Genomic DNA, 16,557 nt, shown 5'->3' with positions numbered 1-16,557 from the left:
TCTACTTGACGCTAGACAAAATTTAAATTTGGGGCACCATTTATATAGGTTTTATATAATTCCCCGGCAACTTCAAACAAAAATTGATGACTAGTTGGAAATTCCCTTTTCGGCATCAGAAAAAAACAAATTGCCCGCGTTATAATATTTATAGTTTAATATTTTATTTTTACCTCTGCGGAGAGTATTGTGAAATTAATAAATAATTAATATATATATTTCATGGTAGTTTTTGTTGTATTCTATTTTTTTCTTTTTTTTTAATAAAATTAAAATATACATAATATTATTTATCTTTCTTGTAATCAAATGTGCCGTAATATTAATTTTCTCACCCTTTTATAAATAGTTGTTACTTTATATTATTAAATTGAGATAAAATCCTATTTATTTAAAGAGAAAGATTTTTCTCAAGAAATATAATTTGTATTTGTGGAAATTTTCAACAACGTGGGATACAAAATTATAAACAATGATCTCACTTATTATGTAGTATTGCTTATTTCATTTTTGCACAAGAATGGATGAGAAAATCCTTTCTGTATGCAAATATTACTGTGATACTTAACCTTTTTTTGTCATAATTTTTCCTTTTTCTGAGCGTATGTATACTATCTTTTTTCAGTTAACCCTTTTAATGATGGATAATTAGAAAAAAATACCTATTTCCTGATGTACAAGTAGATTTGTATGATACATAATAAGTCTTTTTCAGTCCACAATTTTATTGCAAATAATTTAACTATTTTAAAAGTAATTTAATGATTGATTGAAAGTGTACTGATGTTAATTTTAATTGTTTGAATGTTATATGAAATAAATAAATAAAAAAATCGTATTTTTTCTCTTTTCTTATATTTATCCAAAAACATTTTTGGATTCTACAAGAATTTTTTTTTAAATTTCACTTAAATTAGAATTTATATCTTTACTAGGAAAAAGGCGAGTCTACACCTCCCCGCGAAAATTTTGCATGATTTATTCCACATGATCTTAAATGTTTTTGTCAATTGTACTATATATAACATTCATGAATTTAGCGTACTAATAACAATAAAAAAATTTTACGACAAAAAGCTTCCAAATCTGGACGCCGGGGTTCCAGAGTGTGGAGCCCTGACCGGCTAGTAATATTACAGAAATATTAGCCAAAAATAAAAATATGTCTATTGTATTTATTGTGGTGTAATATTATAATATAACTTATGGTTTGAAGTACAAATATTTAATTATACTAAAACCTTATGTTAATTTTATAAAATAAATAAACAAATTATTTTTTTATTTTTTCGGAATCGCCTACTTTATGGGAACATTGAATCAGTTATTTCTTTATGTTCTTTTCATTTTTTCCTGTTAGGTTTCATTCTTTTGGACGTAGCTTTATTTTTTCACTTATTTTGGTGTTTGATTCCAAGTTTTAACTTCTGTTTCTTCTGGAATCATTGATTTTCATTTTTAATAATTTTCTTTAGTTTGTTTCTGCCTTTAATGGTTTCTTCTGTTATGCTTAGTTTTACCAGATGAAGCATTTTCTCTTCGTTTTTCTCCAATTGAAGAATTCAAAGGTATGTTTTGTGAATCTGTTGTTATTCATTCTGGAGATATGGTTGTAGAAATTAATTATTTTTTACTGAAAATCTTTCTATTTTATTGTACAGATCTTTATTGGGAATTATTTTATATTTTTTGAGTTTTTTTTTGGCTTTCATCCGAAGGTCACAGATTCGAATTCCGGCCAGGTATTCGAACCCGGGTTCTCCAAATAAAAGGCCGAAACGCTTACAATTTACCACGGAGATTGGCACCTAATATTTTCCTAATAGATTTTTCTTCCTTCTTTTACAAATTATCCATTATTCCTTTGTTATTCATCGCTAACGTTTCCGCTACGTTCAAGGGTTCTCGTTTTACTATTGAGTTGTATTGTTTAATTCTAGGGTTCAAAGAGAGTGATTTTTATTGAATGTGTTTTTATTGAATAGGAATGCATGCTCTAACTTCTGTATTCCGGATTCATTGCGCGCTTTTCCAGTGCGTTCCAACTGATATATTCTCCGAGATATTTATAATGTTCTATTTTCTTAATATTCTCAGTTTCAATTTTTAGTTTTTTATATGAAAGATATATTTATTAAGAACATCTGTCCTACATTATTGTCGTTTTAAAAATAAATTATATATCTTTGAAACACACTACTCTTTTGGGAATAAGTTATAAGTATTTTTAATTTTGTATATTATTTGTAATCTTTAGTGACTTTTTTAATGTACATTTTATCTTTTTCTTATTTTACTTCTTTTTATTATTATTTTCTAATTTAAAGCAATTATTCGAATTATAATATATTTGGTTGAGACTACATTCGTTCCACCTTTCTCACGGAAGAACATCTTCTGTTACACTTAATGAACATCTTCAGTCCGAGAGAAAAAGTTCAATGAAAAGAAAAGACAAAATGAGTAAGAATTTTGCATCTTGGAAATAATTCAATTAATATATATATATATATATATATATATATATATATATAGTGTGTGTGTGTGTGTGTGTGTGTGTGTGTGTGTGTGTGTGTGTGTGTGTGTGTGTGTGTGTGTGTGTGTGTTAGCGAAATAGATGAAAAATAACAATAAAAAATATAAATTGGAACAACTATATTAATCTTTCTTTTAATAATAATTATGAGTAAAGAACGGAAATCAATTTATTGTTTATTAAACTTAATACATTTGATATTAATTAAATAAGATTCAATTTCTTATCGGTATCATATAATTTAAGCTTTTGCTAATAATTTTAAAAATAAATCTTTGTTTTTTTTTTAGATATTTTGTTTTCTTTTGTTTTTTTTTAAATAAATTTTATGACTATTTCATGATAGAATGATCGGTCTTTTAATCAGTGAAACTACTGAAAGAAGTAAAAGAAGGGCTATAAAATGATCATAATATTGCTTAACTTATAAATATTTGAATAGTACGAGTAAAAAACGCAATTTTACAAAAATACATTATAACAATACTGCTAAAATTTCTTTGTTGTTGCATAGTGCTTAAAATTTAATTTCTTCCCAGTATTAAAAATGTAAAGTATTTTTAACTATAACGATTTTCTTTTTTCTTTTATTAAATATTTTAGTTCTAAATTTATTTTCAACCATTCAACCCGTTGCTGAATTATACTGCTGTGCCTTAAAGTAAAGTATCAGATAATATAATTTAAAGTACTGTACTTTAAATGATAGCTTTTTTTGACACTTTCACAATTTATTATTTTAATTTCTCATTAGAAAATAACAAAAATACAAATTTAAAACCGTTATGTTAAATTAATTAGCAATTAACAAATAAATTATAAAAATTACATTAAATTTTCAGATAATTAGTGACTTTTTTCAATAAAAATCCCTGTCTCTGGTCATCTAATATCAAAGCGACTATTTCAGGATGCCTTAAGATGTGGCCTATCTCTTCTGTCTCTTCTTTTAACTAAATTTTTCCAAATACTTCTTTCTTTATCATTGACGCAACATTTCTTCATTTGACACTTATCCACCCATCTGATTTTTAACATGAAAAATAAACATAAATAGAACAGTTTTACTCAAATTGTTGATCGACTTCTAACTGTTCTGAAATTAACCTTCCTACAAACAGTTTTATTTTCACAGCTATTTGTGTCTTTAATTATTAAATTACCCTGGTACAGAAGACAGGGATCAGTAGTTCCCCGAGGACTTTTATTTCTAAGACTCCTTTAAGTTGTTTTTTTATTTATTATATATTTATGATTTGATTTGCGAGTGAAACTTATGATATAAACATATATACGAGGTCTGTAAATAAAGTACTTATTACTTTATTTACAATCCAATTATACATGGAGTTGACATCTTCGTAATAATTCCCTTAGGAAGCTACGCAACGCTTCAAACGGTTTTCCCACTCTTCATAGCAGTGTTGGAACTCAGAAACCGGAATATCCTTCAGATGGTCGGTTAAATATTTTTTTATGTTTTCTATTATTCCAAAATGGTGTCGTTTGAGGTTTTCTTTAAAGTCGTGAATAGGAAATAAGTCACAGGACTCAAGTCAGGTGAAAAAGGTGGTTGAGGAACTACAGGAATATTTTTCTTTGCCGAAAACTCATTAATTGGGAGTGCAGTGTGACAAGGTGCATTGTCATGATGCAGTAACCAGTTGTCTTTGATGGCCAGTCTCACGCGGGCAACTCTTTTCGGTAGTCTTTCAAGAATTTTTCGGTAAACATATTGATTTACAGTTTGTCTTGTAGGCAAAAACTCCTTATGGACAATGCCATTACTCTCAAAGAAAAAATTAGCATGATTTTGATTTTTGATTTGTTCATTTTTGCATTTTTGGGACGTGGTGAGTTTAAAGTGTCATTCCTTGCTCTGGCGTTTTGTTTCTGGGTCGTACGCAAATATCCAAGATTCATCACAGTAACAACATTTTTTAGAAAATCAGGATCAGTTTCAATTTACCCTAGAAGATTGTGGCACATTTCCACCCTGTTATTTTTCTGTTCGACAGTGGGTTTTTTTGGGACCAATTTTGCACAAACTTTTTACATGCCCAATTTGTTGGTCAAACTTTGATGGACTGTGGTATTGTTCAAATTCAATTTTTCTGCAATCATTCTGAAAATCAATCGCCGGTCGTACCGTATCAAGTCTCTGATTCGCTCAACATTGTCGTCACTTTTAAAGCAATCTTAACGAGTTTTACACAAAACTTGTTTGCACAACGTTGCTTATAATTAGTATCACTCATTTTTGTAACGCACAACAAAAACTCGTTTCACGAAAAATTTATTTACGTCTCATATGCCAACAATAGACTAAAAATATTAATACCTAATATAAATCAGCTGTTCATATAACCATATGTTTACTAGTAACTTTACAGTGTAGCCACTTTGGTTGCCAAAAAAAAAACTATCCTCATTACTTTATTTACTGACCTCGTATATCCAGGAATTTGAAGATTGTTTTCACACTCATGAATATTCCTGACGATTTAGTTTTGCACAACTTAAGTATCATTTCTTAAGAAAATGAAAGTATAAAATTTACTATAACCTTTAATTTTATTTTAAGTCTATCTGTATATGTTGTGCATATGTGTGTGTGTGTGTGTGCGTGCGCGCTCTCACTCTGTCACTTCTTTTTCTCTCTCACCCTCTCTCATGGACTTGTTTTTACAAGTATTACAATAATATAAATAAAGTGCCTTTAACTTGGTTATGATTGAGTACAGCTGTTCACTCAGATAAAGATGAGAAGGGTCACTACCCTTTCATTATTCGTCACTTCCTTGCTTCTTTTATTTCTTGTAGATTTGTCATGTAGGGTCTCAAGAGAGAAAAAGACAGATAGATGGAAGTAAAAAGAACGAAGCAGATGTCTTTTTTTCGAGGTTTTTTTTTACTTTAATGTACTGAGTACAATGTGGTTGTTCCGATGATGGTATCCCGGAAGTTGTCTTAAGGATATGTCGAACATAATAGTTAAAGCTTTTTCAGTTTAACCCTTTTAATGGATTATTAGAGAAAAAACTACTTCCTGATCGGAACATGTCTATTTGTTTGATGTACAGTAAATTTTTTTCAGTTTCAAATTTTATTTGCAAACAGTTGAACAAGTTTAAAAGTAATTTAATGATTTTAACTAAACTGATGTGAATTTTTGTTGTTTGTAGTTATTTGAAATTTTAAAGCCGTATTTTTTTTTTACTTTTTTTTAGTGTACTGGTATACCTCGCATTACTCAAGAATACTTATAAAAGTTGTAATAGCAATGTGCAACTTTAAATTAATTTATATCTATTTAAAAGCTTATCTGTGCTAATCCTAGCGTAACTAAAAACAATTTTTTCGTATAATAAACTTCTGTTCATGACAGTAATCGAAACGAAGATTTCAAGATACAATAGAAGAAGATAATAGTATAGTGATATTATAGTAATAAATATAGTGATAATAATATAGATAATAAAATTAGTGAATTTAACCAAACAGAATTCGTTTCAAGAATCAAAATATTGCACAAAGATATCAGCTTATATAAAATAATAACTGGATTACCAATATGTGTAAACAATATACGCAAATAGTCGTACGATACATGAACTCTAATTAAACGAAATTATCAAGCGAACTCATTTTAATTACTCATATAAAGAAACTTCTGTTAAATATTCCTGAGATTCCCATTCGGATCAGTATGAAAATTTGTGGCTATTTAAAATGAGTCACCATGAAAAATAAGAATACTCTGTACAAGGAAACAGTTATTATGTAATAAGATTGAATTAGACTTCCCTTGTGACGTATTACATTTCGAGTGTACAACTTAATGAATATGAAACATAAAGTAAAATGTTAAAAGAACAGTTAGAGAGAATTAAAGTTCATAAATGCTTTATTCTGATCGATACGTAACTAATATACTATATCATGTATACTACCTCGGGATTAAAAACTAAACTACCCCTCCCTCTCGGTCTTCCTGGATGAATGAAGGAAAATCGTGACAAAACATTGTTCGTAGAAGCGTCGAATTATCATACAATTAATGAAGCATTATATACAAAATAAATATAATAATATTAATAAATTAATTACAAAATTAATAAAATAAATATAAATATTTTACATATTATTTAATTAAAAGACGAACTTATGAAATGATAATAGTAAATCAAACATGTATGGATAATAAAGAAAATAATACAACTGCCAAATAGATAATAGTTTTGAAGGCGTTTATCAAAATGATTTATGTTCTCTTTTTTAATTGCTATTATTTCAAAACCTATTGAAAAAGTAACATTTTTTTTTTTTAAATAAAGAAAATCTTTTATTTTATTTTTATAATCTATTTTATTTTATAATCTTTTATTTTCTAAAATACTTTTATTTATAGTCGCATCAACAATTAAAGTTATTAGCGACTTATCAGTGTAATGTAACTGCACCGATAAATTTATAGTCTTGAACAAACACAAATCGACTACTCCTGAGACTTGAAGTTAACTGAAACCCAGCCATCAAAGAACACTGGTATCCACGATCTAGTATTCAAATCCCAATAAAAGTAACCTTTATTAGGATTTAAATCTGAAATCTTCGACTTCGAAATCAGCTGATTTACGATGATGAGTTTACCATTAGTCCAACCCGATGGGTCTTTTATTATTTTTTAAAATAAATAAGTGGATATAGCTTTTATATCAATCAATAATTTATTAAAAATAATAATATAAACGTAATAAAGTAATTTTTAATAAAATGAAATAATTTATATTATAAAAAAATTTACGACATGGAAAAGATTAAATAAACAGACGAAGTAAAAGATTAAGAAGTTAATTATTACTTCTTGTAATAATTGAGTCGACAATATAGAAAAATTCAAAATAAGGAAACTAATTTGGGTGGGGGATTATCATGAGAGATGAAAAATTGGTAGGAAAAGTATAGAAAATGTAGAAAACAGGTGGTGGAAATGAATAAAAGTTATAGACGATCTAAAAGGAAATTAAATTTTTTTTAAATATTGATGGGAGAAGAATAGAGACGGACATGGTGTAAGGGAACGTTTCATAATGAAATCGTTTAAAACGAAAATATCGAAAATTAACGAATAGAATATTGTTATATATAAAAATAATTGCTGAATTATAATTACAGTCATTTTTTTTTTTTTAATTTTCTAATAATTTATTATTAATAACAAAAATATACATTACAGCTATGAAGATTTTAAAATGAACGTAAGTGTACGTCCATTCAAACATTCACGCATATATAATTAGAAATAAAAATGTTAAGATATTTTAATGCATCGAAGCATGAATTTATGAATAGATTTTATAATGAAGTACATAAAATTTTTATGTAACATATTTGTACGTATACAAGGCACGCGTATCATAATATACCTTTGTGTTGTTTGGGTGTGCCACACTTGTGCAAACAATAATGTTTGTTGGATATGGCGCCTTGTTATATTTGTGTTTGTTTTGTTTGATGGTTTAATGCATCGAGCGGAAGGCGTTGTGTCTTATATATATATATAAAACAGGATATTGCGCTTGTCACTTGATCCGGGAATCATCTACTTTTAAAAGTTTTAGTTGGGAAATATTTTAAGCCGTTTCCCCTAAATTCCCGTTTTTAATTTTTAATAGAATATTTTATTTTTATTTTTAATGATTTAAATAACTATAGATCGGCTGATTTTCGTAGTCAAGAGTTCTAAGGTTTGAGTCCTTGTAAAGGTAGTTGCTTTTATATGGATTTGAAAGTTAGACTGTGGATACCGGTGTTCTTTGGTGGTTGGGTTTCAATTAACCACACATCTCAGGAGTGGTCGACCTGAGTATTTTCAAGACAAATTTTCTACAGGTACATTTACATTTGCAGACCTAGCAAGCCAATAGCTGTAATTACATTTGCATATACATGCACATACCCAGATTGGCAATAGCTGGAAAACTGGTTGGAGAAAACGAAATTAAATCCAATTTAGATGTATGTATATTTATTATTAATATAAATTATATCAGATTGTAATAAAAAAAAAAATTTCTAAACCTGGAAATATAAATTGCTGAAGAATGTAACTAATAGGATTGTCTGGAGTTAGATAGATAAATGAAAACATAGATAAGGTAAAATTTAATAACACCCTTCCTTAATTACTATATATTATTGCGCAATTTTATTATTTTCATAGCTCAATTATAGTTCACTTCAATTCCCAATAAAATTATTTTAATTGTTTATTTATATAAATAAAAATGTAAATGTTCGTTTGTTCAAAATCTTAAATCTCCAAAAGCTCTTCACCGAATGCTTTGAAATTTTGACACAACGTTGCATTCGAATACGCGCGTGTTTTTATGTACCTACTATTTATATACCTAATATGTCACACCTGTGACAAATAAAAACATGCCTTTTTTTTAAAACAGCGCTATCTGTTGGACGTAAAAGCAGGACACGCTATACAAAATATTTTACGACTCCATTTCAATGTTTCCGATGTGTGTATCAGCGCTAGATTAAAAAACTACTAGACCGATTTACGCGCGGGGAAAAAGGAAGAAAAGGAAACATCGGAAAAGAGAAAGAGGGAAAAATCGAAAAAAGTAAAAGGGAGAAGGGGAAGATGGAAAAAAGAAAACAAACGGAGAAAAGGAAAAGGGAGAAAGGATAAAAGGGAAAGGTTAAATTTTGTGAAGTTCCGTAATGTTCATTTTGTTAATGGTTTATCAAACGTTCAATTGTGTTCATGTAATCTACGTATATATATATATATATATATATATATATATATATATATATATCAGTTTGTGAAAAATATCGATAAAGTATAGTTAGAAATAATCAACGTTATTTAATTGTGTGTATATCACGTTAGACATTTAATAAAACTTGGCCTTGAAGTATTGACTTGAAACAAACTTGACTTTAGAACTATGGATGATAGATTTTTTGCATGGTGGTGGATGTTATTTCATTGTTAATAACAATGATGGTGTTTTTTTTTTCAATTTATTTTTCTTCTTATACGTAAGTTTGTATAACATATATCTTTCACCTCTCAAATTATCTTAACAATGCTTCTTGCTTATAAATTTGCCTAACATGTATTCATAATTAATTTTATAATTTTAAAAATTTGTATTTAGGTGAAATTTATTTAATATTTTTACGTCCTTGTACGAAGTAAAGGAAGTAAAGTAAAGGTATTGTGATCGCGTAAAATTTAGGTTTTCATATTTCAATGGAAATATTCATTTTGGCCATCCCTGATTCGATTTTGACAAGTTTCGGCGTGCCTGTACGTACGTACGTATGTATCCCGCATAACTCAAAAACGATTAGCCGTAGGACGTTGAAATTTTGGATTTAGGACTGTTGTAACATCTAGTTGTACACCTTCTCTTTTGATTGCAATCGATTCGACCAATAGTCTTCAAAAAAGCCCAAAATCAAAAATAGTTGGATTTTGGATTTTTTCTTAACTGCAGTGATAAGCCCACATTGAGAGCTTTACAACGATATATCATAAGTGGTACTTATTTGCATTGGTTCCAGATTTATATCCAAATAAAATTTTAATTAATGAAATATTTGGATCTTACATGGGGAAGGCACATCGGTTCGAATCCGTCTTCATCTCCTTTTTTTAATTTAAATATATTAATTTATTAATAATTTTTAACCTGTGATTGTAACAAATTTTACAAAAAATAATAAATCCATAATAACACAAAATAAAAAAATATCAGTAGTTATTAATGAAATAATTTTTTTTTTTACTTTCCATTTAAAAAAAATGTTTATATGTAATTTAAGGTACAAGGAATTCATGCGATGTCCATATCAGCTTTCTTTCATAAAATTTAATTAAGTTTGGTTATAAGTTTGCTGGCCTCCGTGGCGTGAGTGGTTGCGTCTTGGCCTTTTATCTGGAGGTCCCGGGTTCGAATCCCGATCAGGCATGGTATTTTTAACACAAGCTACAAATCATTCATCTTATCTTCTGAAGCAATACCTAACGGTGGTCCTGGAGGTTAAAAAACGAAAAACGAAAATTTGGTTATAAACCAGGATTTGATACTCTGTTATTTAAAATTAAATTTTTTATCAAGGTTGTAAATTTAAATTACTTGAAATTGATTAATGGTTTTTAATTCATTTTAGAGGAATTTTTAATTTAAATGAACTTTATTGCGCCTTTAATTTTTTTTTACCTCGTTGATTGTAATAAAAAATGTTATTTTGTCATTACACAGTTGTACATCGCATACCACACAATCATTCATCTATTAAAATGAAAAAAGTGAATATTTTAAACAACATCTCTTCTTATTCAAGAAATGTGAATGTTCTCGTTAAATAAAAAAAAAATGTTCTCAAGAAAGATTTTCTTATTATTTATAAATACATAAATATTATAAATAAAGCATTAAGCTATCTTAAATTTATTTCCTGAATCGTCTCGCATTTTTAGATTTTTTTTTTATTTATGTAAAAAATTTTAACTTTGTTATATTCTGAATTCCTCAGGAATTTTACATAAAAAAAGCTACTACTATATACAACGAGTAGTTGTATTGTACCATATTTTGTTGCGAATTAACAAAACCACTAATTATTCAGCTTAAAAGAAAACTAAACCACTATAGATTTAAATGCCATTCCTGCGTTCTCTTTATAATAATCTAGAATTCTTTATCAAACAAAAACATAAAAAAGAGTAAAAAAGTAGAAAAATGAATAACTTCTTGTTTAGTTATTTTAAATATAGCCAATTATTTCTATATAACGGAATTAAAATCATGAACTTCTTACTTAAATAATATTACTATACTAACCCATATATAACTTTACATTTCTAAACGTAAGCCAGAACTGTTTTTTTTTTCTTTTTTTTTATGATCTTGTAGAGAAAAAAATCGTACAAAGTTTATGGTTTAAAATAATGTTAGAATTCCTACACGTGTCTTGTACAATGATGACACGTGCCTCGTGACCAGAATGACTATATGTAGTCTGTTAAGTACAGGTAGTAGACTATGAGTAAGTAATCACGCAAGACTTCTGTTTTGTATTTAGTGCGGTGTAATTCAACTTTTGTTTTTATTTATATATTTCCTTTATCAGTTTTTATAATAATGTTAATATTTTACTTATTTTAGATTATTTCAGTTAGATTTACGGGTTTCATTTAGTTTTGTTTCATGTATAAGTGTTCGTACAAACATGTACACGAACGTTTCTTATTGTATATAGATCCTTGATTAGATAGGTTGGAATTTAACCGGAACGATTCGTCTATCAAGCACCAGTCAGTACCTTGGTATAGTAGGATGTTAATAATGCACAGGCTTTAAATGACCATATCCTCTCTCTTATCTATTTTTGATAAGAAATAAGATAAAATTTGTTTTCTTTCTACTATATCTTTCCTAAAAGTTATCCATTTACTTAAGTAGGTTTTAAAATCATGAATTTTTGTTATTCGCACAAAAAGATCTACTGTAAAATATAACACAGTAAAATTTGTAATTTCATATATATTTGTGTGTGTGTGTGTGTATATATATATATATATATATATATATGTGTGTGTGAGTGTGAGTGTGAGTGAGTGAGTGAGTGAGTGTGTGTGTGTGTGTGTGTGTGTGTGTGTGTGTGTGTGTGTGTGTGTGTGTGTGTGTGTGTGTGTGTGTGTATGTAGTTTTCTACATTTTATTTTGTAGAATTTTTATTAACAGATTTTAGTAAATTAAAATTGTAGGTTTGGATTTAGTAGAATTTTAATTTTAGATTTTTTGTAGAATTTAACAGTTTATTGTAGTGAAAGTACTAATAATCAAACATCATATAATCATTGACTGTAGGAATAACAGAAAGGAAAAGAATAAAGTTCTAGGAAATATGATTTTATAGGATAAAGTTGAAAATTAGATCGATCAATAAAATTTAAAATGAAGAACTCTTAAGATGAAATAGACAGAGATAAAGATTTGTGATAAAATCACTACATATAAACCTAGATAATTACATAACTGACAGGTAGATAGGTGAAGATTAAAAAGAAAAACAAAGATTGGAATATATATTTCAAATAATTTAGGATGTAAGATGTAAATCCATCGGTTTGGTCTAGTGATGAACGCGTCTTCGCAAAAAATCAGCTGAATTCAGCTAAGTCGAGCTGAAATCAGCTCGACTTCGAAATCAGCTGATTTCGAAGTCGAGAGTTCTAACGTTCAAATTCTAGTAAAGGCAGTTACTTTTATACGGATTTGAAAACTAGATCGTGGATACCGGTGTTCTTTGGTGGTTGGGTTTCAATTAACCACACATCTCAAGAATGGTTGAACTCAGACTATACAAGACTACACTTCATTTATACTCCTATATATCATCCTCATTCATCCTCTGAAGTAATACCTGACGGTGATTCCCGGAGGAAAAATAAAAAAGGTTTGTAGTACAAAGTAGTGTGAAATTCGCCTTGTACTAGTAGTGCCTATGCTCAATCACACGATGTTCGTCATTAACACGATTTGGCGTCCAACAGAAAATGAACACATTGGTAATGACCCTTTCGTTCGTAAATGCTGATATAGCGAAGATAATGGTTTCTTATTTGGAAACCACCTTCCAGGAAATTTGTCCTGATATTCACGTCGGGCAGCTTTAGAATTTCTGTTACAAAATCCATAAACAAAGAAAGAAAATACGATTTTCTATTTTTGTCTGTTTTGCTTCAATAAAAAACCAGTTTTTGAAAGATTGTATTTACTTTTTATTGGTTGTATTTATATTAATTTTATTACAATTAAATTCTCTACAAGTTTTGTTACTAATAAATTTTCCGCATTTATTCGTCATTTAACAAAGCTGTTGTACTACAAAGCTGTACATCAAAAAAACCTGTTTTTCGACACCGAATTTTGTGTTTTCTGTCGGATATTTTAAAAAGTATTAGAGTTACAGTTCTGGGACCTATTTTATCCTATTTCCCAGCTCAAATTACAAAAGGAACCACACCATATTTACTCCTTAATTTAGATCCTAAAAATTACATTGGGTTACTTTTTATTAGAAGAGCTGAAATCCAGGCGAAATCTTTCACTAGCCGTAACTCGATAACAAAGCGTTTTCAGATGTATATTTATATAAATCTTTTTCATTATATTCACCAGTAGAACATGTCCTGAAAATTTCTCAGTTTTTTCATGTGATATTTTGTGTACATGATAAAACTTTGATTAAAGGGTACTGTAAACTATGATTATATATATATATATATATATATACATTTTTGGAATAATGATATCAAAGAAGATTAATGTTTTGAGGTTGTCTTAAACACTAATTAAAAAACACAAAAAAGAAAAAAAAATAATTAAAAGATATCGTTTTTAGACTGTTTTTCTTCCTATTTTTTCTTTTTAATTTTCATATAAATAAAAGGTTGTAGACAAGAAAAAATGTTAAGGTAAGAAAAGTTAAATATTCAAGTAACGTAGTAAAGAAAGAACGTGCTTGTAGGCGGCAATTGTTAAGCATCAGTCACACAAGCATTCAGTCAAGCATCTAAAAGAAGCGTACCAAAATTCCTAGAATATTTGTCATTATATATATGTATAAAACACTCTACTAATAATAAATATAATATTTAAGTTCCAAAAACGTATATGAATTGTGAAAAGATTGATATATATTTTTGTGTATAATTACTGTAGTCTCAGCATATAGACCATTATGAAATAATTTTTAATAATGTTTTAATTATTACAGAGGCAGAGTTTACTGGAAATACATGCTCTAAGAAATCTATTTTTACTTACGTATTTCTTTTTTAAAAAAAAAAATGTTAACCGATCTCAAAAAACAAAATATTGGAAGTTTCTATATATGATCCTTTTGTTTTTGATTTTACGCATTTTCAAGTCTTATTCGTTACTAAATATATCGATTTCGATGAATTTTTTTTTATAAAGAAAATTTTTGTTGTGCCCCATTGTAAGTTTTTCAAACTTACTTGTTAAAAGATACAAAATTTGTTTAATCCTTTGATGGGCACAATTTTTAAGAGTATATAGTTCAGAAAATTCAAGCTAATGTTTCCACACTTTTTATTATACGTTTTTTAAATTCATTCCTTCCATAAACTGAATTTTAAACATAAAATTACACATATATATTTATATATATTTAGTTACCGTGAAAGACCGAAATTAGAGAATATCAAAATTCTCTGGTGAATATCGCCACATATCAAATACGTCAATGAAAGACCGAAATATTTGCCTATATTATTATACATTCGGACCTTCGTCGGTACATGTCGAGAAACACAAGTAAATTCTGATGGGGGTCGAAACGATAACTAGAAATTAAAAAAATCATCCAATATCAACCTCTAAGATAAATAGATTACGAGAAACCCTCGTAAAAATAAGGAACTTTAAATTTCAGTTAAACATGACCTACGCTCGCTACCTCGTCTTTTTTTTAACCTCCGAGACCACCGTTAGGTATTGCTTCAGAGAATGAGATGAATGACAATTTTTGCAGCGTGTACAAATGCCATGCCTGACCGGAATTCGAACCCAGGACCTCTGGATGAAAGGCCGAGACGCTACCACTTGCGCCACGGAAACCGGCTGCTAACCTCGTCTAATTAACATTAAATATACAATATATATATATATATATATGTTATTCTTCAATATTGAAGGCGGCGATTAATCAAATTCACCGCATTCAACATGCATGGTGAAAGTTGAAAAAAATATTTTTATAAAAAAATTGAACAGTGTATCATTATCGTGTATCCTTGCAATTAACATATTCTGTATATACTGAAAATTTGATTAACGTTTTAATAAATGCAGTGATTAAACACAATCGCTTCCAATGTTGGAGAATAACATATATAATTTGTATATTTAACAATTAGACAAGGTTAGCGAGTGAAGGTTATGTATGGCTTAAATTTAATTTTTTTTCTTTTTTATGAGGGTTTCTCGTATTCTATTTAACTTAGAGATTGGTATTGGGTGATTTTTTTTAATTTCTAGTTATCGTTTCGACCCCTACCAGAGCTTATCTCTGTCGAGATATACTGGCGAAGGTCCGAATAAGCAAATATTTCGGTCTTTCACCGACGTATTTGGTATGTGTCGACTTTCACTGGAGAATATTTACATTTGCAGAAATCGGTTTTTCACGGGAACATATATATGTAATAATTATAAAATAAAATACTACTTACTTATGAAACCATACAATTGACGGTTGCTTCATATTTTTATTATATGCGTACTTAGTTAAAAAAATATTCATTTATCACTAAAAATCTACAAATAAATTTTGAATTTCACCCTTATTATAAATATTGCTTAATGTTTAAGTATTAATAGCCTACAATTTTCTGTACAAATTAAAATAAAACTACCGTTCTAAGTCTTAAAAGTCGATCTCACTGGCAGAGTGGTAATGTCTATGTCTTTCATCCGGGAGTTCTGGCTTCGAGTCTCAATCAGGCATGACATTTTTTCACATCCAATAAAAAATTCATTTCATATCAACCATCGACAGTTGGTATAGGGTGCCAGCCAGTATAAAACACATTATATAGGTGTTAATTCCTGTTGAGCTTTCTCTCCTTAAAGTCAGTTATAGACATCCATCACATTTATTGGTTGATCCAAGAGAATATATTGTAGACATTTTTGTAAAAAAGAAATCTTAAAAATTAATTTTTAAGGTGGTTTTTTATCATATTAGGCCCATGAGTGAAATTCTAACGTTTATTACAAATAAATAATAGTTTAATATGAGTATTTAAAAATGTTCTTATATATAATTTGAAGGTTAAAAACGAAGCAAAAACACACAGTGTAGGCAATGAAAATGGTAAGCTCAATAGGTAAACAAAACTGGCAAAATCTGTAAAATTGCTGTTTTTTAATTAATGTAATGTCGTTTAAATTAGC

The 16,557-nt window shown here is 28.3% G+C and overlaps 1 protein-coding gene across 3 annotated transcripts in view; it reads left to right on the top strand.

The window, feature by feature from the left end:
- Window positions 1-16,557, top strand: part of LOC142329985 (protein rhomboid-like) — a 295,664-nt gene that overhangs the window by 196,252 nt on the left and 82,855 nt on the right. Inside the window, exon 1 of one of the 3 annotated variants that reach the window (XM_075374978.1) lies at window positions 8,431-8,557. The exons of the other annotated variants lie outside the window; for them this stretch is intronic. Coding sequence (XP_075231093.1) covers window positions 8,489-8,557 — 69 coding nt within the window. The 5' untranslated portion in view covers window positions 8,431-8,488. Of the gene's footprint in view, window positions 1-8,430; window positions 8,558-16,557 lie in introns of those variants that run through there. 3 annotated transcript variants of the gene reach the window in all.

The sequence above is a fragment of the Lycorma delicatula genome, chromosome 9 (assembly GCF_047948215.1).
Source record: "Lycorma delicatula isolate Av1 chromosome 9, ASM4794821v1, whole genome shotgun sequence".
NCBI classification, from domain to species: Eukaryota; Metazoa; Arthropoda; class Insecta; order Hemiptera; family Fulgoridae; genus Lycorma; species Lycorma delicatula.
This window is presented reverse-complemented; position numbering and strand designations above follow the sequence as displayed.